This window comes from Muntiacus reevesi, chromosome 2 (assembly GCF_963930625.1).
Source record: "Muntiacus reevesi chromosome 2, mMunRee1.1, whole genome shotgun sequence".
In the NCBI taxonomy this organism is placed as follows: domain Eukaryota; kingdom Metazoa; phylum Chordata; class Mammalia; order Artiodactyla; family Cervidae; genus Muntiacus; species Muntiacus reevesi.
In genome coordinates, this window is record NC_089250.1 from 252,536,287 (window position 1) to 252,561,829 (window position 25,543).

At 46.2% G+C, this 25,543-nt stretch overlaps 1 protein-coding gene across 2 annotated transcripts; it reads right to left on the reverse strand.

The window, feature by feature from the left end:
• Window positions 1-4,333: 4,333 nt before the first annotated feature.
• Window positions 4,334-14,989, reverse strand: C2H19orf12 (chromosome 2 C19orf12 homolog). 2 transcript variants are annotated; one of them, XM_065925717.1, is made up of 4 exons: window positions 14,872-14,989; window positions 13,385-13,524; window positions 10,139-10,324; window positions 4,334-5,396 (listed from the first exon to the last, which is right to left on the reverse strand). In XM_065925717.1, the coding sequence occupies exons 3-4, from the start codon at window positions 10,299-10,301 to the stop codon at window positions 5,131-5,133; spliced, it is 429 nt and encodes a 142-aa protein (XP_065781789.1). In that variant the 5' UTR covers window positions 10,302-10,324; window positions 13,385-13,524; window positions 14,872-14,989; the 3' UTR covers window positions 4,334-5,130. The 2 variants fall into 2 exon arrangements, with proteins under 2 accessions (XP_065781789.1, XP_065781788.1); XM_065925716.1 differs by lacking the exon at window positions 13,385-13,524 and having other exon boundaries at window positions 14,872-14,975.
• Between the last annotated feature and the right edge of the window lie 10,554 nt (window positions 14,990-25,543).

Genomic DNA, 25,543 nt, shown 5'->3' on the forward strand with positions numbered 1-25,543 from the left:
CCAGGTCTCCCTCATTGCAGGTGGATTCTTTACCAGCTGAGCCACAAGGGAAGCCCTGGAGAAATATCAACAACCTCAAATATGCAGATGATACCACGCTAATGGCAAAAAGTGAAGAGGAACTAAAGTGCCTCTTGATGAGGGTGAAAGAGGAGAGTAAAAAAAACTGGCTTAAAACTCAACTTTTAAAAAATTAAGATCATGGCATTCAGTCCCTTTACTTCATGGCAAATAGAAGGGGAAAACGTGGAAACAGTGAGAGACTTAATTTTTTGGGGCTCCAAAATCACTGTGGATAGTGACTCCAGCCATGAAATTAAGACACTTGCTCCTTGATAGGAAAGTTATGACAAACCTAGACAGCATATTAAAAAGCAAAGACATCACTTTGCTGACAAAGGTCCTTATAGTCAAAGCTATGGTTTTTCCAGTAGTCATGTAGGGATGTGAGAGTTGAACCATAAAGAAGGCTGAGTGTTTAAGAATTGGTGCTTTTGAATTGTGGTGCTGGAGAAGACTCTTGAGAGTCTCTTGGGCTTCAAGGAGGTCAAATCAGTCAACCCTAAAGGAAATTAATCCTGAATATTCACTGAAAGGACTGAAGCAGAAGCTGAAGCTCCAGTACTTTGGCTACCTGATGCAAAGAGCTAACTCATTGGAAACCCTGATGCTGGGAAAGATTGAGGGCAGGAGGAGAAGGGGATGACAGAGGATGAGAAGGTTGGATGGCATCACCAACTCAATGGACATGAATTTGAGCAAACTCTGGGAGACAGTAAAGAACAGAGGAGCCCGGCACGCTATAGTCCATGTGGTTGAAAAGAGCCAGACATGATTTAGCGACTGAACAATTCCATCATATTGCCCATGTACAGTTTAAATATTTCCCTGTTGTTCAACATTTGGATTATTTTCCTTTTTTCCTGCTATTATAAACAGCACTGCTATGAATTTATCTTTTTGCCATTTGAATTATTTTATTGTAATGTTTTCCCTGAAGTGAAATTAGTGAGCTGGAAAGTATATACAGTTTTACGATCCCTGTGACTTTTTTCCTTCACATCACTCTCCCAAAAGACTGTATCACTGTGTATTTTCTCTGGTGGAGTGAATGTATGTGTGTAGGTATATACATTGTTTACCCACAGTCCTGCCCATTCTGGGTTTGATCATTTGCATTCACTTATACTAATTAACTGGCATGTAATAGATATCTCCTAGATATTATCCTTGTATTTGTTTAATTCAAATGAGAGACAGTAAAGTCCTCCTCTGAAAACCCACAAAAATTAAAGAAATAGCCACCACCTCAACTGTTTAGAAGAACACTCCTCAACTTCCTCCACTTGCCAGCATTGGTGGTACCATAGCTGCCTGAGCCTGCGATGCAGGGAGCCAGGCCCAAGCTTTGACTTCTGACCCGCTGTTATCGTAATGGTCCGAGAAGCCACCTCTGGCTAATAAAGTCATTTATCTCCTCCCAACAAGCTGAAAACACATCAGACAGTGCCTTTTCCCTGTGTGGTTTAGATGAATCCTGGCATTGCTTAATTGCCATATGTTGATTGTTTGAGATTGAGAGACATTCTGGTTTATGTGCAAAAAGGTTGCAGCAGACATGGTTGATGTTCTGCTCAGGGCTTATTAAAACCTCAGGAAGGCCGCAGCCCTGTCCCAAGGGGAACTCATAAAGCAGCATCCTTGTGGAGCCACATCCTGGCCTGGCTGGAGACTCCTAGAGAAGGCTCTGTAGGCCCGGCTGAGGGAAGAGGAGAAAGGATGTGCCCGCTGCCCGCTAGATGGCGCCTCTCAATAAGTAATGCGGAGAGGACCCTTCCTCCACACTCTGCGCGCCAGCGATCCCCGCCTCCAGCATTGCAACACACCCTAGTGTTTACTTCCAAGCCAGACATCTCAAAATTAAAAATAAATAAATAAAAAGTTCATTCTAGCTAAAAATATACCATCTGCCTGAGAAAAATCTTGCCCGGCACTGTCACAGCAACACTCGAAGCAGGTTAATAACCAGCCCAGAGCAGATGGTTTCTTTTTATAATTACTGGGTCCCCCACCAAGGCTTCCTCCTCAGCTGCCTCCTTACCCCGCTGGCACTCTCCTGCTGTTTCCTGGCCACCGCCTGGCCAGCCGCTGCCGCCGCCGGCTGTCTGCTCACACCACGGCCCCCTCACCCTCTGCTAGGCCTGGGCCCCAGGGTCCTGGAGCTCTCAGCACCACCTGGGCAGGTAGCCCCCAGGAGCTCACTCCAGCCTTGTCCACCTCACTCATAATCCAAAGATAAATGAATCAAACCAAGATGTCAGTAACCACCCATCAAATTAATAAAGCTTTAAGACACTGTCATTCTATTTCCTGGTGAGGATGTGATAAGATGAGCATCCCCAAAAACTTGCTGCTGGAAGAACAAATTAGTGATACTGCCTCTCTGAGAGAATTTTGACTGAATATAACAAGAGCCTTAAAAATATTGTTGCTGTTGTTCAGTTGCTAAGTTGTGTCTGGCTCTCTGAGGCCCCCATGGACTGCAGTACACCAGGCTTCCCTGTCCTTCACTATCTTCTGGAGTTTGCTCAAACTCATGTCCATTGAGTCAGTGATGCTATCCACCTATTGTAAAACACACTTTTAAATGCAACAGTTTCACATTGAGGAATCTATCCTACAGATTATCATAATCTAAAATATGAACAGAATATTAACACAAAAGTGTTCATAAAAACGTTACCACTATAATAGTAAAGACCTATAAAAGACACTGCAGTAGGTATATGGTTTAGTGCAATGGAATATTATAAAGCCATGATTCATGTTCACAAGGGAGTTCAAGTTACATCACAAGAGTTATTTAATGCTAATTGGTAAAAGTGTTCAAAGGGTCTAAACAGTAAAGATGCAAATAGGTTAGAAGCATACATACCATAAAAAGTTTGCACAAAGTATGCCAAATGTGTTAACAGTGGGTTTTTTTGGGGTGGTGATAGTTTAATGGTTTTTTTTTCCCATTGTACTTTTCTGGATTTTTCTATGTTTTCAGCAATAAACACTGACAAACAAAAGACTGTCTAAAAACAGGAATACAGGCCTTCCCTGGCGGTTCAGTGGCTAAGACTCTGTGCTCCCAATACAGGGGACCCAGGTTCGATCCCTGGTCGGGGAACTAGATCCCACATGCGGCAACTAACGATCCTGCGTGCTGCCACTAAGACCCAGGGCAGCCAAATACATAAATAAATGAATATTTTAAAAACAGGAATACAGAAGAAATTGCTACAGTGGTGCATCTGGAAAGGGGCTGGAGCAGCAGCCAGCATAGGAGAACGCCTTCATTTTCCATTTATACCTTCTGGTGTCTCCTAAGTTTCAAAAATAAATAAGTAAAAAATTTTCAAAGAAGATAAAGAAATACTAAGCCACAGTTACTGTGAGTGAGGAGAGCGTGAAAGGAAAGTGCTTTCAGCTCCTGGGAGAGATGAGACTCAAGGTCTGGACTCCTCTTGGGCCCAGAGTCCACCACAAGTCACCCAGGACCTGGCTAGGCCAGTGACTTCATTCTGTAAGGTCTGCTTCACCTGACACCTGTCTGGTCGGGAATCAGGCCATCTCCCCAGAGTGGCTTTCCCAGGGGTAACGGCAGGCAGGTCAGGGGAGGGATCCAGTGGACACTGGTGTAGGGCCTTTGAGCGGGGACCACCTGTGTCCCCGGACCCTCTCAGAGTAGGAGCCAACACAAGTAATGAGTGGGTGGGACCCCCCGTGGGACCCCCCCAAACTCCCCAGTCACCTTCTATGCATCAGGAGAATCATCTAAAAGGACCCTGCCCTGCTCCCTCATCGACTCGAGCAGGGCAAATGACCAAGTGGCCTCATCAACCCCAGGCATTTGACCTGTGAAGGGCACCTGATGAGTGCTAGATGAGGCCAGATAAAGAGCAACTTTTCTGAGATAAAAGCCTGATCCTTCCTTAATCACCTCCGGTTCAAATTTGCCCTGAAGTTTCCTTTATCCAAAGAAGTGCGGGATACTATCTCTGCTCCACAGGAGTGCCTTCCGCTGTACCCCAGGGAGGCCAGTGAAGCTTCCTTCCAGCTCCCTGGAGAGACCCAAGGGACGCCCTGTGGTTGCCAGGGGAGCCCCGGCAGTGTGTACACATTGGCAGCCCGGGGAACCACAGCAGCCTGGAGCCTCAGGTGTCCGGCCCAGGAATCCAGAGCTTTCATTCACTCTTTAGAGCCACAAATCCGTTCTCTTCCTTTGTGTTCCAAGCACACGACTTTGAATCTTAGAGACACTTTACACAAAATAGGTGGAGAAAAGGACTATTCAGAAAATATTTACTGTGATTTGATGACAGTCAAGTTGCGGTTCTGAAAGCAAAGCAAAAACAGTATTAGGGAAATTTAGGATGGAGATGTTTCCTGTATCTAGGTAAGTTTATGATCCTATCACCTCAGAAAGAGAAATACTTTTACTGAAAATACTTAATTTAAAAAGCTGAACACAAGAACTACCGTGACTGTTCAGATGGGGAAAGCAAGCCCCCCCAGGAGGGTGAGAACCTAGTCTGGCAGCTAGTGTGGGAGGGGCAGAGAGCCACTGGCATTCTTGGCTTCACTCAGCAGGCCGACTGCCCCCTCCCTGAGGCCACTCAGAAGTCACTGGGCGGTGAAAGGATAATCAAGAGGTAAACTTGATTCCAACAGGGGCCAGCCACCCAGGTCCCAAGGTGTGGGGGGAGAGGGGCCGGTCCTGCAGTGGGTGCCTGGACAGGCGTCATCTTCTTGCAATGAGATGAGAGGCTGAACGTGCTGACCTTCTTCCGGCTCCTGTGTGAGCAAGTGTGGATTCAAAAAACCGCCACACGTGGCAGCAGGCACAGCCTTGCTATTCGCCAGCTTCCCCCTAAGGCTGTCAGGACACACAGGTGCACACAGCCATGAAGCGCAGCATCTTAATTTCCACAACATGACCTAGCAGAGCAGCAGCCGCTTCAGCAGGAGATGCTGCTACAGTTTAGGTAATACTCTGATGATGTGGGCTTCCCGTAGCTCCCCGGTCACCTCCCATGAGTAGGGGGAATCATCCAAATGGACCCCACTTCCCAGGGCCGAGGCCTAGTCATCATACTGCACTTCTGCCCGCAGCTCCCTGGTGACGTAGTTGGCCAGCATCGCCAGCAGCTGCTTCTGCAGGGCCTCGCTGCCCATGACCAGCATGGTCAGCTGCACGGCGTCCGTCCACTCCAGGTGCCTGATGATGGCAGTGGCTTCGTTAAAGAGCTTCTGCTGCTCGGCAGGCGGTAGCTCCATTATGATCTGAGGAACTGGCTTAAACTGTCCACTCGTCATCCATGCACCTAACAGACCCCCGACGGCCCCCCCTAGAAAACAGGAAGGACTCAATTAGTCGGCCTTATTCATAAATGATGGCCACAGATTCTCACTGAGCGCACGTCCACCGTCCTGACGAGTGAGCACATTCGTGAACGGGTCAGGACGGGCTCAGCTTCATGTCTGCTCCACCAGCAGGGCAGAGGGCAAAGGTTTACGTGGTCTTTGATCCATTTGGCTCAGATAATTGACACTCACACATGCCCTCTCCTAAGCTCTGTGCTCATGGTGCAACATGAAGCATCTCGCCCCCTGAGAGCTATGCTAACTAAAATCCTCATGGGCTGAAGGCTTTCATGCTTCCATAAAAACCTCTCTCATCTCAAAGGAGAGGGCTGAGAAGCAAATGCATTTTCAGGGAGAACCATCTCTGATGAGGCTGAGTTTCCTCCGGTGGGTGGCTAACATGTGCCTGAGCCCTGAGCTTTGAAATCTCCAGTGGAACCACCTGGTTCAAGGACCCTGGGGACGGCGACAGATGACAAGGTATTTTCTCCTGAAGCAATGTTTTTCATACAACCCTTCCAAAGTTGTATGATGATAAATAACAAATTTAATGTATTCAATTATTTCTTTTTCTGCTACCCCAAAAGGGCACAAACATTACTTTTATATGTAAATTTATTATTATCAAAGTCAAAGCATGCTATCTTGGGAGCAGAAGAGTTCCAAGTTCAATGGAAAGTTCTCTTTAAGCAGGTCAAGTGCAGCCTGCTACAGGAAGATGTCCTAGGGTAAGGGTCTCAAACTCAAGTGTCTAGAGGGCCCAAGCAGGTCAGTGACCTGGGCTGAGTGGGACTGTGGTGACCTGAAGAGCCAGGTACGTGTCTAAAGGAGAAGTGGCTACCCCATGCCAGCCAACTGCTGCCACATGGAATACCAGGTTTGTATCTTTTAATAGTCTTACAAGTTTTAAATATTGGTGATCGGATACTGAAAAAATGCAGGCTGGCTGGACTTGGTGACTTTCTTCAAAAGAGAAGAGTAGGAAAGGGGAAACTAACTGTGCAGTGGAGAAGACTGACAGACCTGACAACAGTCAGGTGATCAAGTCGAGCATCTCAAGGAGGTGCTGTGGGTGTCATGTGTCCCTGAAATGTGTGACGAGAGGCGCCACCGTATTCTTCCCAAAGATCCACTGTCTACTCATGAGAAGGACATCAGGCAAACCCAAACTGAGAGGAGTTCTCCAAAATACCTGACCAATACTCCTCAAAAGTATCAAAGCAGCAGAAAACAAGACGGGGGACACGCTCAGGATGGGAGAAAGCAACCGACAAGGGATTAGTCTCCAATACACACCAACAGCTCAAGCAGCTCATTATACCAAAAAAACCCAAACAACCCAAACAGAAAATGGATGGAAGATCCAACTAGGCATTTATCCAAAGAAGATACACAGATGGTTAAAAAGCACATGAAAAAATGCTCAATATCACAAATTATTAGAGAAATGCAAAATCAAAACTACAAAGAGCTATCACCGCACACTGGTCAGAATGCCCATCATCAAAACACCTACAAACAATAAATGCTGGAGAGGATGTGGAGAAAAGGGGACCCCCACACTGTTGGTGGGAACGTACACTGGTGGGAATGTACACAATGTGCTCTGCTCAGTCATGTCTGAGTCTTTGCGACCCCATGGACTGTAGCCTGCCAGGCTCCTCTGTTCATGGGATTTTCCAGGCAAGAATACTGGAGTAGGTTGTCATTTCCTTCTCTAGGGCATCTTCCCAACCCAGGGATTGAACTCGCATCTCTTGTGTCACTGAGATGTGAGTTACCACTGTGCCAAATAGTCACTATGGAGAATAGCATGGATGTTCCTTAAAAAACTAAAAACAGAGTTACCGTATGATCCGGCAATCCCACTCCTGGGTATACACCAGGAGAAAACCATAATTTGAAAAGATACGTGCACCCCCACATGCACTGCAGCACTATTTACAATAGCCAGGACATGGAAGCAATCTAAACGCCCATCAACAGAAGGCTGGATAAAGAAGATGTGGTACACGTGTATGGAATGTTACTCAGCCATAGGAAAGAACAGACCAATGCCATCTGCAGCAACATGGATTGTCATACTCAGTGAAGTCAGTCAGAAGGAGAAAGACAAAGATCATATGATATCGCTTATATGTGGAATCTAAAAAAAAAAATGTACAAAAGAACTTATCTACAAAACAGAAATAGAGTCATAGAGGTTTTCTACTACAGAAACAGAAAAGAAACTTAAGGTTACCAGAGGATGAGGAGAGAGAGGGATAAACTGGAAGACTGGGATTGACACAGACGCCCTACGCTACATAAAATAGACAATGAATAAGGACCTCGTACTGTATAACGGGGTTCTTTACTGGGATTCCTGGTGGCTCAGACACTAACGCGTCTGCCCACAATGCAGGAGACCCGGGTTCAATCCCTGGGTTGGGAAGATCCCCTGGAGAAGGAAATGGCAACGCACTCCAGTACTCTTGCCTAGAAAATTCCATGGATGGAGGAGCCTGGGGTGGTGATGGGCACGGTCCATGGGGTCGCAAAGAGTCGGACACAACTGAATGACTTCACTGTATCACACGGGGAACTCTACTCAATACTCTGTAATGGCCCACATGGGGGAAAATTAAGAGTGGAAAAGAAATAATAAAACTGGAGAGACTAAGGAGACATGAGGATTAAGTGTGTGGTCTTGAGCTAGACCTGGGGCAGAAAAACACCTTGGACGCAGAAACTGATAAAATCCACATATAGCCTGAAGAGTAGTTAACAGTCATGTTAGGCTGGGTTTCTTAGTTTTGACAAGTGTGCCGTGGTAATATAAGATGTGAACATTAGGGGAGCTGAAACTGGACGACACATACATGGAAATTCTCGGCATTGTCTTTGCAACTTCTCTGTAAATCTAATATTATTCCAAAATAAAAAGTTTATCCAAAAGAACGCAGCCTGAGCCAGAGAGAACCCATTGTCAGGCTGGACGCAGCCATCAGTAAATAAATCTTGCAACATTTTAGAAAACCAAGCGTGGAAGCAACCGGTAGCGCACACCTCCTAAGATGCAGGAAACCGGCCAGCCTTATGTCTTGGAGGCTGAACACTGCCCTGGACAGACTTCCCCCCACACGGAAAGGAAGGAGCATTCCAGGGAGGGAGGGTCAGTCACTTACAAGTTTTAGTGAACTTTTCCCCATGACACCAGTGAAATGCTTAGCACTGACAAGAGTTGCACTCATCTGCACTAAACCTTTATGAGAACATCAATATCTGATTTAGAGCAGCACTTAATGCAAAAAGTCGCCAGGAAATATCGACCAAGAAATTACCAACTCTTTGGAGAAGAGAAAATTCCTTTGTTTTCTGGGTAAAATGATGCTCCTGCCCATCACCTAGGGGCTGCGAGTAGCCAATCCCCGGGGTTCCCTTTGCTCACAGCTTGTCCTCTACCAGCTTTTGCTCAATCTGAATAAAATATGTGCTCCCAAAATGGCATCTGGGCACAGCTATGTGATAAATGATCCCAGCTAGCCCTTTTTGAGCACATCAGATGGGGTGGGACAAAGATAAAGGATGTCACTGAGGAAGATGGCAATGGCCTTGTGTCCTCCCCCATGGGAATACTTCCCGGATGGCAAGAAGCTGAAGGCAGGACTCACTAACTCACAGCGTTTGGAAATGGAAATGTATAGATGGAAGATCTAGGGTCACCCACAAGCTGAGTTTTTTTCTCCTCAGTGTGGCCTCAGCTTGATACAATGTCCTCAAATGTCAATCCTACTACGGGAGGGAAGAGGAGAGCTGGAAGCCTTTCCCGTGAGCTGGGAAGAAAAGCAGTCATCTCTCTAGCCTGTATTCATGTGAAGACTACAAGCCACATAGAAAGCGTTTCCACCAGTCTGTGAGATTTCTCAGGCTCTGTATCCCCAGCACAAGCTACCAGCACAAAGGAGGCATTCGGTCAATATTTGCTGAGCCCAGGGCAGCAGACCTAGCCCTGTTCTGCAGGGTCCATCTGACACACCTCGAGGAAGACCTTATCTGGCCCCTCCACAGGTCAGGCCTGGATAGCAGCCAGCTCTCTGACAACACCCCCGGCCCACAGTTCAGACCACATAGGAATTCTTTCTGCTCCTAATCCAAAGGAAGCAGCTTCATTCTAGCTACAAACAAGGACGGGAAGATCAGCCAAACTTTCATTTACTGCCAGAAACAAGTTCCCAAATAGAAGCAGGTGGTAAAAGAAGGGGCAGGGATGATGACCACTCTAGGAGCTAGCTTGTTGCTTTCCCTGAGCTGGGCTGCTTGCTTTCAGACTAGGGAAGCACCCTGTGAATGAATTCACGTTCAGTGGCTCTTCAGCATCACCCCTCAGGAGGTGCTCAGCAAATCTCAGCTTCCTCTCTGGATGTCTAACGGTGATGGGGGGAGGAAGACTGTCCAAAACCCGGGACACCCTGAAATCCTCTGGCTCTAGGACACATTCTGGGAGAAAGATGTCCTCCAGGCCTTGATGACACAGATGCCTTTTGAGAGAGCCCTGCACTTCTGAGACATTCACACAGAAGCTGGTGGTGTTTACAGGACTGATTATGTGCCCAAAGATCACTTCACAGACGTGACCTCAACGCGACAAACTTCTCACACAGGACAGAGGCTTTTACGATGTCTCTGTGGTTTCAAAGGCCTTTTCCCAACAACTGCACTGTCGCTGTGAGGCATCTGCACTTACCAACGGCTAGTCCTGGTGGACCGCCCACCAAGCCACCAACGAAGGCCACGGCCCCGGTGACCAGGGCGCCCTTTCCGGAGTGCTTGACGGCCGCCTTCATCTTCCTCTCCTCGGAGATGGAGCACAGCAACCTCATGACGTCCTCCACCGCCACGGGCATCATGGCGGACCTCGGGGTAAGCGCTCCTAAGGACAGTTGCAATGAGTGAAAGGCCTTTCCACCCAAATCTTACTCTTCCTCAAGTTTTAAGGAAGGTCCCCCATTTTTGGTAGAGAACAGGATCTCTGCCATGTGCAGGATGGACAGCACACCCAGTCATGCGGCAAGTCCTTTGCCAAACAGAAAGCAGGGCAGCATTCAGTTATTAAGTAGACAGCATCAGCAGAGTAGGTGAAAGGTCTCTGCACTCTAACTTCTGATTTATGACAGCTTAAGGGACAATCCTGGCCACATGCTCCACCAGTTCATCACGAGTGATGCAATTCTGAGCTCTCTTGTGTCAGGGCCCTTCAGCTAGCCCAGACAATCACCACGCACAAAGCCGGGCTGAGTGCACAAGTCCCAGCCCTGGGTCCACTTCTCTGTGACAGGGCATCTCGGCTCCCGCCAAGCCAGAGAAGGGGAAGGCACAGACTCTGTCACCACACAGCCTTGTAGCACAGGATGACCCATCAGAGTGGCAGGCTTCTCACCTGTAAGATGAAGATAAACCACCTACAGGCTGGATTCCTACAAGGTGTTAGCAGAATGGATGCAAAGTCTCACCTGGAGCGAGACTGTTAATGCTGCAGACTCTCAGATATGATGGTTCTAAATGAACATTCTCCTCCTAACATATACCAATGGCTTCAACAAGCAACCACTCAGAGTCAATCCAGTTTTACTCATGGCATATTAAAGGCAGGGACAGGATGATATGGTGAGATGAAACAGCCAGAGAATAAAAGAAATCAAAGAATTCCATATGGGTGAACAGATGACAGATGGATGGACAGACTTTGGAACAATGACCTTTAGAAAAATTCTCTGGGGTCAGGAAACTGCCACACTAGCAGGAAAAAAACAGGTCAGGGCAAGGGTGGAGGTAGGGCAGGCACTAACTACCCCAGGGTTGGTGGGAATGGAGAACCTTGGCACTGATGGGCCTCCTGGCAGGACAAGAAGTAAAATCAAAACAACAACGAGCGGTTCTTCTTCTTCCAGCCTTGGCTGGACCCAAGGCCTGGGTGAGCACCTTCCTTTCTCACAAATACTTCCCTTTTCAAGCAAGGCTGTGAGACACAGACATTTACAAGGAATCTGATCATGGAAGTTTGGAGCAGGACCTATTGTTCAATATCTTTTGGAAATATGAGTTGTTTTTAAACCCAAAGAAAATCCAGAATTACCCTAATGTAAAATTATCCTCCCAATTCTGAGAGAGAACTCTGAGCCTTTAGAACAAATTTGTGGATCTACACCAGCCAGAACTTCTTTGTAGTCCCAGGGGAAGTAAGTGGGATCCTCTTCTCCAGGCCCTGAAAATTTCCCCTCTTTTTCTTTTTAATATTCTTTTTATTTTTTGCCCACGCTATGTGGCAAGGGGGATCTTAGATCCCTAACCAGGGATTGAACCTGTAGCCCCCTGCATTGGGAGCTCAGACTCTTGACTACTGGACCATCAGGGAAGTTCCTCCTTTTGATATCCTTGATATCAGTGATTCTCCACCAGCACATAGGAGTCACTGAAGACCTTGTTAAATACTACCCATATAGGTAGGGTGAGATTTACAGAATTTACAAGCCCCCAACTGAAATTCTGCCCTCACTTTTGAACAGCAAGACTCTATGACAGAATGACTTAAGATGTCTGATATCTGCTACTCAGTCCTTGAATTCAGGATGCAAAAGGCATGCTCCAGATGTGTCCGTTTACCAGGAGTGTGAGAGGCAGTGGAGGGGCAGCCCTGCAAGGCTGCCCAAGGGACTAGAGGAAAATTCAGGTGTGCCTGTCCTTGCTCTGGCTCCCAGGTATCCTGGATCTGCTAAAATGCCTCCTGGCTTCCAGGCCCTTCTGTTCACCAGAGGTGACCACGTGTAGGCAGAGCCCATGCCCCAATCCCCTCCTACCTGCAAGACAGCCCCCTTCCACAAGTCAAAAATTTTCCAGGCACAAATGTCAAGATGACATAATAGCATTGTAACAGCGAAGGAACTGCACTTAGAAATGCGAGGAGGGAGAAAGTAACCTGATTTACCCAAAAGCCATGGGCTTGTAAAGCTATGCAAACAAAACGTTTAATTTCAGATACCTATTAAGATAACCAAAGGAACTAATTTCATGATAAAACCTTTTAAAAAGCTAAAAATCATCCTATAAAATACCTAATCACCTTCTAGCTTAGCTCTGGTTTACATCTAGCTTTTTATCTGTCAGTTTTGCAGAAAAAATGGAGAAGAAGCTCAGGTCCTGGGAAGGCCCCTTGCATTCTCAGAGGCATGAAGACCCTGAGCCTTGCCACGCTTGATCTGCAAGGCTGGTTTCCAGGCCAGCACATTCTGCCCATATGCCAGGTTTTCTGTAGAATTACAGATCTGTATTCTCCAAACAGTTTCTGCACAGCAAGAAAAGGCATGTAAAAGAGGCTGGAGATACATACCCACTTCACCCTGTACGGTCTATTAAAAAAACAACAACAACAACAACCAAAACCAGCTTCCAACCTGCTCTGAATGACTTTAAGTCAAAATCCACAGGGACTAATGAGGCATCATTGTGCAAACACCACTTTTAACCTCCACTTAGCCCAGTTGAGTCAGCACAAGGTTCAAGTCCAGAGCTCTGTATGACTAGTGGGCCAGCAGGTGCCATGGTGTGTGGGAGGGGAGAAGTGGCCCAGCTCCTGCTGGGTTCAATGGATCCACACCATGAGTAGACCACTGGCATGGTGGCTGCCTCCATCCAAGAGGCTGCTGGTTTAATTTCCTTGTAAGAATCATTGTAGAAGCTGGAGCATCAATAGATTCTTGCTGTGGAAGAAAAGTCTGCAGCACCATCTCCTGAGTCCCTGCTAAAAAGCTCAGCCTCCCAACTTCTCCAGGGTTGCCTGATTGAGGAAGGAAGCCAGTCCCGTTTTTCCTTCTCTCACTCCAGCTGCCTTAGTCAGTAAGTGGCAGAGAAGTGGGTGAAGAAGGAGGAGGCAGCACTCTTTGGGGACAGACCTCAATGGGGTGGGAGGGTGTCCCCCTCCACAACCATATCTCACCTATTTCAGAATCAGATTTGTCCACAAAACAGACTCGGATCACAGGAAGTCCATCTGCCAGCCACAGGGAAGGCAAATGCCAACGTGAAGCCCTGGTTTCTTGCAAGCATCCAGGTTGGTCTGCTGATTATAGTAGGGATCTGGGGGAGAGGGAGATGAGCCTGGCCCTGGGACTGCAGCCTGGCTTTCTGAGATGGACCAGATTGTGAGAGGAGGAGAGGAAGGCTGCAGAGCTAACACAGACCTCCATGCACAAAGCTCTTTTTAAAAATTAAAAAAGCAGGGCCTCTTAAGATTCAGTGATGTTGTTCACCTGCAATCCTCAGTACTTTTTACTTCTCTGGTGGACTTTATTATAAAGCTCCAGTGTGCCCACTGGCTCCTATAAACCATGTCTTTCCACCTCTCTGTGCCCCAGTACAGACACTGGATCCCATCAGCAAATACAGTCAGATTAGACTTTTAAAAAATGGATTAGGGACTTCCCTGGCAGTCCTGGGCTTCCCTAGTGGCTCAGCTGGTAAAGAATTTGCCTGCAGTGTGACAGCCCTGGGTTTGATCCTTGGGTTGGGAAGATCCCCCGGAGAAGGGAACAGCTATCCACTCCAGTATTCTGGCCTGGAGAATTCTATGGACTGTATAGTCCATGGGGCGGGAAGAGTCAAACAGGACTGAGATACTTTCACTTTCTGGCAGTCCAGTGGTTAAGACTTCACTTTCCGATGCAGGAGATGAGGGCTGGATCCCTGATGGGGGAGCTAGAATCCCACATGCATTGAGGCCAAATACATAAATAAAATAAAATAGTTGCTAGAATTTTAAAATCAAGAGATTTCACATACACCTCAGATTTCTGATTCTCCTGAAAAATCAAAAGTACAAGCCACACAGGATCGGCCTTCTGCAGCAATCCAGGCCAGAGCTGAGCAGGGGCCTACGGTAGCACATCTTATCTACCTGCTTGGCCCTTGAGCAACACCCTCTCAAAATATTCCTATTTCTTTAAACAAACAAAAAGGATAAAGAGGGACTTTCCTGGCGGTCCAGTGGTTAGGACTCCCCGCTCCCAATGCAGGAGGTACAGCCTTGATCCTGGGTCGGGGAACGAAGATCCCACATGCCCCACAGTGCGGGCAAAAAAAAGACAAGCTATCAGTCCCCACAAGGCTAATCTCCCCGCCCCTAAATCACTAACATCCCTTCCTCATCATCTCTAATCTGGCGTCCAAATTCTCTCCCCAGAGGGCAAGGCCAGGAGTGCCCCACCCTGCGGATATAACACCCGCCACACGCGCACCCTGGTTCCTGCGGGAAGCGACACGCGCGCGCCCGCGCACGCACACACAGGAGTTCCTGCGGGCGGCGACAGCACACACATCCCTTCGTTTACCCGTTTCTCCATAAGGAAAATAAATGGACTAAGACCGTCTGCCCTGGCGCTGCTCCGGGCGCCCCCTTGGCTCAGGCGGCGGCTCGGGGCCCTTTACCTGCGGAGGCGGCGCCGCGAGGTCACAGACCGGCAGGCGCTCGGACAGCAGGCCACCCCGCCGGGCGCGCAGGCCCCGCCCCGCCTTCCGGCTCGTCCGCGCGGGGCCTTCCGGGGCACCGCCCACCGGGAACGCCGCCCCTGCCGCTGCGCTCCCGGCCCCGGCTCCGCTCTGCGAGCGCCTGCCAGAATGGGGCGCCTGGAGCGGGATCGCTGGGGCCCCGAGGCCGCGCGCAGCCCTGCCCTCCACCCGCTCACCCCCATACTAGGTCGGAGTTCCTTTAGTTCTTGCTCAAGCCCAGGGTCCTCCTGGGAGGCCCTGTCTCGCTTTGGCCTTTCACTCATGACCGAGACACTCCCCCACCCCTCGTGTCCCGGTTCGGGAGGGAACGCCGCGGCCTCGGCGAAGGGCTGAGTTAATGTTCGCTGAATGTACCTGGCAGAGTCAAACGTCAGCCGGCCGCAGCGCGGACACCGGCGGCCTCTGCGTCCGGGGGTTTGAAAAGATTTTGCGCCCCCTTTCTCCTGGGGTTCCAAGGAAAGAGGAGGTCCAGCTTCCGGGGGAAATCTGAGGTTGGGGAGCCTCCTGGGAGGGTGCAAAGGCGTGAGGGAGACAGGTCAGAGAAGGGCCAGGGGATGCTTTAGAGCTGCACGTGGAGGAGCCTTCTACCCATCTCCTCCAACCTCCACATACAAGGGCTGGCCTGGAACCATCTCAAAGCTGAGAAAGGCTTCTGGGGGCTTTCCATGGGCTATCTCCCTCAATCCTGCAGCGTAGGCCTGGTTCCCATTACCATATTACAGACAGGAGAAGGAAGGCCCCAAGGCTCAGAGAGGGTGGTCTACCCAGGTCCAGCAAGGTAGGGAGTGTCAGGGTCCAAACTCCATCCTGGGTCCACCTGGCTCAAAGCCCTTGCTTGTAACCAGCCCTCTGGCTTGCCTTCCTGAGTGCTGCGGGCACCCAGAGAGTCGGCCTCTTTCAAACTACCATTTTTTTTTTTTTTTTTTCTGAGTGGGAAAGTCCTTTGGGTATGTTTGTGTGTGAGCTATAGATATATAGGTAGATATTTCACTTTACTGAAGTATGATTTACATACAAGAAGCTGTACATATTTGATGTATACAAAAGTTGATGAGTTTAGGGATGAATTTATACCCGTGAAATCATCACCACCATCAAGGCCATAAGTATATACATCACCTCTGGGTGTTTCCTTCCATCTCCTTTATTATTTCTATCTTTTGTGTGTGGAGATGTGGTAAGCTTAGCACACTTCAGTGTACACTACAGTATTGTTAACTACAGATACGATTCTGTATAGTAGATCTCTAGAATTTATATATGTTAGGTCAGTTAACTGAAACTTTGTATTCTTTATCATTATTTTGTTACTTCTGTTTCCACTCTGTCACTAATGTGAAAAGGGGCCTATAGCATTAACCAGAGTTCCCCTGCCACAAATAAGTTCCCCTGAAATAACTGCATTTGTTCCTGAATAGGAGCTTTATGAGTTTGGGTGACATTCCAAAACTGAAAGTGAAAATTAACCAAGGTAAAGAATAGCCCCACTCCCTGGGGTGTCTCCAGGTTTGGCCCTGGATAAGATTCTCCTGTTTCTCCGCAGGCCAGCTCCCTCTGGTGGCACATTAAGGAACTGGGCCCTTTCACTCGCTCCTGGAGAGATGGGGAGGAAAGGACAGGGTGGCAGGAAAATGCTGGAAGGGAAAGAAACTTCAAGGGTGGGGCGCCTCTAGAGAAGGTTAGCTATAAGAAGTACGGCAAACATTTGACCCATCAGCAACTTGGGACCTTCATTCTGATATGAATAAAGTCTTAACATGCACACACCAAAGCCCATAAATGTAACCCACTGTACCACAGTCTCATAATGGCAGCTGAGCCTCTTGCAAAGTGGGTCCCATGAATGAGGAGAACAGCGGGGTCTCCATCATGGCGTGGTGACTCTTCACTGGCCCAGCATCCATTTAGTGCTTCCATAATGCTTATGATCTTAAGGTCTGGCTGGATGATCTGGGGAAAGTTACTCAGCTTCTCTGTGCCTCAGTTTCCTCATTTGGGCAATGACAGTAATAATAGTGCCTGTCTCATAGGATTGTTTTGAAGATCAAAGGAGGTAATGTGTAGGAATCTAGAATATTCTTGATTACATCATAAGTTATGAAAATGAAGACCCAAATTCCCCAGTGTGAGTGTCATATGCCCAGAATGGTGAGAAATGCAATTCTACCCCAGCCTTTGCAGTGCACCCTCTTCCTGATGGACCCATTTGCTAGGTTGTATTCAAAGAGCCTACCAGAGTCGGAATTCAGGTAGGATCCCCTGAGGCCAGCAACCCCATCCGCCCCTTTTTTGAGATGATGAGTGAGGACCTCCCAACTTACACAACTCTTTCAGAATAAACCCACCCAGACCCAGGGCTGGATGATCCACACATACATAAACCCCTGCAATCTCTTAATAACAGCATACATGTAAAGCAGATGTCACTTTGAAAACTAAATCGTGTTCTTTAAATTACCTCCCTGGGTGTCCCTGGTGGCTCAGATGGTAAAGAGTCCACTTGCAATGCAGAGAACTTGGATTCAATCCCTGGATCGGAAAGATTCCCTGGAGAAGGGAATGGCAGCCCAATCCAGTTTTCTTGCCTGGAGAATTCCATAGACAGAGGAGCCTGGTGGGTTACAGTTCATGGAATTGCAAAAAGTCAGACATGATTGAATGTCTAACACTTTCACTAAGGACACCACAGTCTGTCTGATGATTAGGGATTCCTGGGGATCTTGCTCTAGCCTTGAAGACAACCATTTATCCCAAGGTACTCACTGAGCCAAGGTTTTGGGTCAGTAGCGGTACATGCTGGGTCCAGGAGACCTTTCCTAAGGGCCTGAGTCCTTAGCCCTGCCCAGAGAAAGTCTCCTCATCTCCCAGTCCTTCCCCCAAGGCTGATTTCACCTTCACCTGTAAAGTGTTCTGCACACTTTTTGGCATATACCAGCTGTATTAGTTTGCTAGGGCCCCATAAGAAAGTACCACAAACTGGGTGGCTCAAAAGAGAAGTTTATTGTCTAACAATAATGTACATCTTTGTTTACTAAATATGTAAACCATAGAAATCACAATTCTCAAATCATTATAACAGAAGAAAAAGAATGTTTCTGAAGTCTTGTAATCTGAATTTTGATTGAGGATCATACGATGGATTGTGAAAAGCTTTACTTAGACTATATGTGAACTTAAGTGTTTATTCATAAAAGTGAATGGTTTTTTAAAAAAAGAAGAAGTCCAAGGAGTTGGCAGGCAGTGCTCCCTCTAAAACCTCCTCGACTGTTCTATCTAGCCTCTAGTGGTGGCCACCAATCCTTGGCATTCCTTGGCTTGCAGCTGCATCTCTACCTTTTTTGTCACATGACGTTCTCCCTTGTATCTGTGTGTGTCCAAATTTCCCTCTTATTATACGGCACCAGTCATGCTGGAGTAATGTGTGTGCTCAGTCACTCAGTCGTGTCTTGACTCTTTGTAACCCAGTGGTCTGCAGCCCGCTAGGCTCCTCTGACCATGGGATTTTCCAGGCAAGAATATTGCAGTGAGTTGCCATCTCATTGGAGTAAGGGCTCACCCTAATGACATCATCTCTAACTTGATTACAACTGCAAAGACCCTATTTCCAAATAAGGTCATATTCATAAGTACAAAAGGTCAAAACTTTCACATATATTTTGGGATGACACAATTGAATCCATAATACCAGGTAGTCAGCAAATGCCAGCTATGATGATTATTATCCAAATAGGCACATGGGTACCTGCAAGCATGATAAAGATATGATTCTTAGGGACTTTCCTTGTGGTCCAATGGCTAAGGCTCCTCACTTCCAATGCAGGGGGCCTGGATTCTATCCCTGGTCAGGGAACTAGATCCCACATGCTGCAACTAAGAGTTTTCATGCAGCAACTAAGACCCAGTACAACCAGATAATTAAAAAAGAAAGATTTTTTTAAAAGAGAGAAAAATATACCATTCACAACCATGCCTTGTGTTGAGGTTTTTGTGTGCAGGGGGCCATCCAACTGCCTGCTTTTAGTCTTGGGAGAGCTTCATTCCAAAAGGGTTGTTGAGGGATGAGGTGGCTTTGGGACTGGTAATGAGCTCCTCCTGGGCTTCCTCATTCTTCTTCTAAATAATTAATTCATCTTCTTCCTTAGTGTTTACATCCTTCAAATATTTGTAGATGGTTATCATGTCCCTTTAGTCATCACTTAGCACCACTCTACATATTTGCCATGGTGTTGAGTGTGTGTTATCCTCATTGTCATGATTATTATTATTATTTCCTCGTGGCACACTCACTTATTCCCACAGCCACCATCACTGCTGTGTGAATTTCCTCCAGGTCTCCAGCCTCTCAAGCGCCAAGTTCCCTGGTATGTAATTTTAGAAATCAGTAGTGGTGACAAGAGATGACTTGCAGGCCCTCTGACCCCCAACTCCTTTGTCATTTTTGCCAGTTTCCCCAAAGCCACATCAAATAAACAGACAAGCTCGGTAAAAAGAGTGTGTTTACAGTGCAAATATTTTAAGTTTCCAGTCAGATCTCCCTGCCCCTGCTTCCATCCAGGTACTCTGAATTTCCTCAACTATACAATCAGGCTGAGATCCCCCACTCTCAACAACCTGGGATTACTGTGAAGACTACCAAGGAACAGAGTAGAAAAGTGCTCTGTAAACCACAAGCAGGGGGAGTGGCAGTACCAGCAATGCCTTCAACATACGTTTAGGTTTCTGCAGAGAATTCCAGGGGTCAGCTGTTCTAAACAGCTACAAATTCTAAGTTAGAATTTACAAAATGAACTTGATAGAACTGAGATTCACCCTAAAATCTGTTTGTTGAAAGAATATAGAGATGCCCTACTTCAAAATCTACTATTAGATTTTAGTATTCCAAATAAAGTGTGGAACTCAGAGCTGCATGGGCCCTTGGAGACATGTTACAGATGGCCCTGAGGAGGCTTTGTAAGGTTATGCTGCTATAAAAGATTTTTAAAAAAAAAAATCCACCTTGTCTTCCATTTCAGATCTCACTGAAGAGTTCTTCTGTACCCGGAAGACTTATTTTCAGTCTGAGAACAATGATTTTCAATGGTTCTGTTGAACATGCAATTCTCACGCAAGTATTTCTATAATTATCCTGTTTCAGTTATAATACAGTTTCTGGAACAATAGGACTTTTATTGTATTGCCATATCTGTTATAATAGATGTTTTATTACAGAAAATTATAGTAGAGTCACTATTATGATTCTGAAGTTTTTATTTCAAATTGCTCATAGGATGGAAATTTTTTCTCCCAAGTAGTTTTTACTTTAATAGTGCTTTGGGTTTTTGTTGGTTTTTTATTTTTAAAACTGTGGTCTGTTTGGGACTTTGTTCAATGGCAGAAGGTTTTCTTCTGCTCCAGTACATACTGTGGCTGAAAAGTTACCCCTGGTGTTTATTTGTTTGTGTGTTCTTAGCATGTAGTGCACAGGATACTTTTTAATGCCATCTAGATTGTTCCAAATATATCTGAATACATTAGCCTATTCAGGCCGCCGTAGCAAATACCATAGACTGAGTGGCTCAAAGAACAGAAATTTATTTCTCATGGTTCTGGAGACTGAAGGTCCAAGAGCGTGGTGATGGCAAGGGTAGGGTTCATGCTGAGGCCTCTTTCCTAGGCTTGCAGCTGCCCTATTGTTGTGTGCTCATATGACCTGTTCTGTGTACATGCAGGGAGAGACAGTAAGCTCTCTGGTGCTTCTTCTTATCAGGACACTAATCCTATCAGATCAGGGCCCCACCCTTATGACCTCATTTAACATTAATTACCTTCTTATGACATGACTCTTATGGTGGTGTTGGAGAAGACTCTTGAGAGTCCCTTGAACTGTAAGGAGATTCAACCAGTCCATCCTAAAGGAGATCAGTCCTGGGTGTTCATTGGAAGGATTGATGCTGAAGCTGAAACTCCAATACTTTGGCCACCTCTTGCCAAGAGTTGACTCATTGGAAAAGACCCTGATGCTGGGAGGGATGGGGGGCAGGAGGAGAAGCGGACGACAGAGGATGAGATGGCTGGATGGCATCACCGACTCGATGGGCATGAGTTTGAGTAAACTCTGGGATTTTGTGATGGACAGGGAGGCCTGGAGTGCTGCAATTCATGGGGTCACAAAGAGTTGGACACAACTGAGTGACTGAACTGACTGACTGAACTGTTGACACCACCCTTATGGTAGAAGGTGAACAGGAACTAAAAAGCCTCTTGATGAAGGTGAAAGAGGAGAGTGAAAAAGCTGGCTTAAAACTCAACATTCAAAAAACTAAGATCATGGCATCTGGTCCTATCACTTCATGGCAAATAGATGGGAAAACAATGGAAACTGTGACAGATTTTATTTTCTTGGGCTCCAAAATCACTGCAGAAGGTGACTGCAGGCTTGAAATTAAAAGACACTTGCTCCCAGGAAGAAAAGCTATGATATAGCTGGACAACATATTAAAAAGCAGAGATACTACTTTGCTGACACAGATCTATATAGTTAGAGCTATGGTTTTTCCTGTAGTCATGTATGGATATGACATGTGGACCATAAAGAAGGTTGAGTGCTGAAGAATTGATGCTTTTGAACTGTGGTGTTGGAGAAGACTCTTGAGAGTCCCTTGGACTGCAAGGAGATCAAACCAGTCAATTCTGTTGTTGCTCAGTTGCTCAGTCCTGTCTGACTCTTTGCAGCCCCATGGACTGCAGCACACCAGGCTTCCCTGTCCTTCACCAACTCCCAGAGCTTGCTCAAACTCATGTCCATTGAATCAGTAATGCCATCCAACCATCTCATCCTCTGTCGCCCCCTTCTCCTCCTGCCTTCAATCTTTCCCAACATCAGGGTCTTTTTAAATGAGTCAGCTCTTTGTATCAGGTGACCAAGGTATCGGAGCTTCAGCATCAGTCCTTCTAATGAATATTCAGGATTGATTTCCTTTAGGATTGACTGGTTGGATCTTCCTGCAGTCCAAGGGGCTCTCAAGAGTCTTCTCCAACACCACAGTTCAGAAGGATCAACTCTTCAACATTCAGCCTTCTTTATGATCCAACTCTCGGTTCCATACATGAAGCTGGAAAGTCACTGGAATAACTGTTAAGAACCACAACTATGTGATTTTTTAGATTTTTGGTATGTATGTGAAGAATTGTATACAAATAGAAATATCTTTGTAGTGATCCTCAAAACAACCAATAAAATCTCAATTATGAAAGAAAAAACAACAACAACATTCAAAAACTGAAGACTCTCGGTTTCCATACAGGAGCCCGTTTAGCTTGCCGATCTCCTCTCGGGCTCCTCCTTCACCGCCCCGTCGACAGAGCTGACCTTCCTCTTGGGCATCCTGGTGGCAGGGCGGGCGAGAGCCGGGTGCCTGAGAGCCATGGTAGGCCAAGAACCTTCCAGAAGCCGAGTAGCCTGACCACTGCCTCTCCTCTCCCCTCCTGAGCTGCTGGGACCCACAGCGGGTGGAGGGTAGGGGGGTGGGCCGTGGGAGAACTGGATGGAACTGGATTGGGAGCCCACCCGCTCTGAATGTTAAGTTTTAAGCCAGCATTTTCAGTCTCCTCTTTCACTTTCATCAAGAGGCTCTTTAGTTTTTCTTTACTTTCTACCATAAGGGTAGTGTCATCTGCATATCTGAAGTTACTGATATTTCTCCCGGCAATCTTGATTCCAGCTTGTGCTTCATCTAGCCCAGCATTTCTCATGATATACTCTGCGTAAAGTCAAATAAGCAGGGTGACAATATACTGCCTTGACATATTCCTTTCCCGATTTGGAACCAGTCTGTTGTTCCATGTCCAGTTCTAACTGTTGCTTCCTGACCTGCATTAAGATTTCTCAGGTGGCAGGTAAGGTGGACTGGTATTTCCATCTCTTTAAGAATTTTCCAGTTTGTTGTGATCCACACAGTCAAAGACTCTAGTGTAGTTAGTAAAGCAGAAGTAGATGTTTTTCTGGAATTCTCTTGCTTTTCCTGTAATCCAACAGATGTTGGTATATTGATCTCTGGTTCCTCTGCCTTTTCTAAATCCAGCTTGAACATCTGGAAGTTCTCAGTTTAGGTACTGGCTTGGAGAATTTTGAGCATTACATTGCTAGCATATGAAGTGAGTCCAATTGTACAGTAGTTTGAACATTCTTTGGCATTGCCTTTCCTCGGGATTGGAATGAAAACTGATCTTTTCCAGTCCTGTGGACAGTGCTGAATTTTCCATATTTGCTGGCATATTGAGTGCAGCACTTTAACAGCATTGTCTTTTAGGATTTGAGATAACTTAGCTGGAATTCCATCACCTCTACTAGCTTTGTTTGTAGTGATGCTTTCTAAGGCCCACCTGACTTCAAACTCCAAGATATCTGGCTCTAGGTGCGGGACCACACCATCATGGTTACCTGGGTCATTAAGATCTCTTTTGTATAGTTCTTCTGTGTATTCTTGCTACTTCTTCTTAATCTCTTCTGCTTCTGTTAGGTTCAAACCATTTCTGTCCTTTATTATGCCCATCGTTGCATGATGTTCCCTTGGTATCTCTAATTTTCTTGAAGAGATCTCTAGTCTTTCCCATTTTATTGTTTTCCTCTATTTCTTTGCATTGTTCACTTAAGAAGGCTTTCTTATCTCTCCTTGCTGTTCTTTGGAATTCTGCATTCAGATGGGTATCTTTCCTTTTCTCCTTTGCCTTTAGCTTCTCTTCTTTTCTCAGCTATTTGTTAGGCCTCCTCAGACAGCCATTTTGCCTTTTTGAATTTCTTTTTCTTAGGGATGCTTTTAATCATTGCCTCCTGTACAATATCATGAACCTCCATCCATAGTTCTTCAGGCACTCTGTCTATCAAATCTAATCCCTTGAACCTATTTGTCACTTCCACTGCTTAATCATAAAGTATTTGAATTAGATCATACCTGAATGGTCTAGTGGTTTTCCCTACTTTCGTCTATTTAAATCTGAATTGGGCAATAAGGAGTTCATGATCTGAGCCATGGTCAGATCCTGGTCTTGTTTTTGCTGACTGTATAGAGCTTCTCCATCTTTGACTGCAAAGAATATAGTCTATCTGATTTCGGTATTGATCATCTAATGATGTCCATGTGTAGAGTCATCTCTTGTATCATTGGAAGAGAGTGTTTGCTATGACCAGTGGATTCTCTTGGCAAAACTCTGTTAGCCTTTGCCCTGCTTCATTTTGTATTCCAAGGCCAAACTTGCCTGTTACTCCAGGTATCTCTTCTTACTTTTGCATTCCAGTCCCCTATGATGAAAAGGACATCATTTTTTTTTGGTGTTAGTTCTAGAAGGTATTGTACGTCTTCATAGAACTGTTCGACTTCAGCTTCTTCAGCATTACTGCTTGGGGCATAATCTTGGGTTACTGTGATATTGAATGGTTTGTCTTGTAAACAAACAGATGAGTCACTTTTGAGATTGCACCGAAGTACTGAATTTCAGACTCTTTTGTTGACTATGAGGGCTATTCCATTTCTTCTAAGGGATTCTTGACCATTATAGTAGATATAATGGTCATCTGAATTAACACACTCATTCAAGTCCATTTTAGTTCATTGATTCCCAAATGTCAATGTTCCCTCTTGCCATCTCCTGTTTGACCATTTCCAATTTACTTTGATTCATGGACCTAATATTCCAGGTTCCTATGCAATATTGTTCTTTACAACATCTGACTTTACTTTCACCACTAGACACATCCACAACTGGGTGTTGCTTCTGCTTTGGCTCAGCCTCTTCATTCCTTCTGGAGCTATTTTACTGCTTTTCTCAGGCACCTATTGACCTGGGGAGTTCATCTTTCAGTGTCATATCCTTTTGCCTTTTCATACTGTTCGTGGGGTACTCAAGGATAGAATACTGAGCCGTTTTGCTATTCCCTTCTCCAGTGGACCACTTTTTGTCAGAACTCTCCACCATGACCCGTCTGTCTTGGGTGGCCCTACATAGCATGGCTCATAGTTTCACTGAGTTAGACAAGGTTGTGATCCATGTGATCAGTTTGGTTAGTTTTCTATGATTGTGGTTTTCATTCTGTCTGCCCTCTGATGGATGAGGATAAGAGGCTTGTCGAAGCTTCCTGGTGGGAGAGAATGGCTGTGGGTAAAGCTAAGTCTAGTCAGTTCCAAAGGAAATCAATCCTGAATATTCATTGGAGGGACTGATGCTGAAGCTGAAGCTCCAATACTCTGGCCACATGATGCGAAGGGCTAACTCATTGGAAAAGACCTTGGTGCTGGGAAAGATTGAAAGCAGGAGAAGGAGAGGACAGAGGACGAGATGGTTGGATAGCATCACTGACTCAATGGATATGAGTTTGAGCAAGCTCTGGGAGATGGTGAATGACAGGAAAGCCTGGCATGCTGCAGTCCATGGGGTGCAAAGAGTTGGACACGACTGAGCAACTGAACAACAACAACAACAACCTCCTTATGGCCCCGTCTACAAACAATCACTTTGGGAATTAAGGCTTCAGTATATGAATTAAAGGGCACACAATTTAGTCCTTCAGTTCAGTTCAGTCGCTCAGTTGTGTCTGACTCTTTGCGACCCCATGAAT

Coding starts and splice junctions, on each gene's coding strand:
- C2H19orf12 (XM_065925717.1), bottom strand. CDS start 10,301: ATGATGCCCGTGGCGGTGGAGGACGTCATGAGGTTGCTGTGCTCCATC. Junction 5,397..10,138: donor TCCACCAGGACTAGCCGTTG/GTAAGTGCAGAT, acceptor CCTGTTTTCTAG/GGGGGGCCGTCGGGGGTCTG.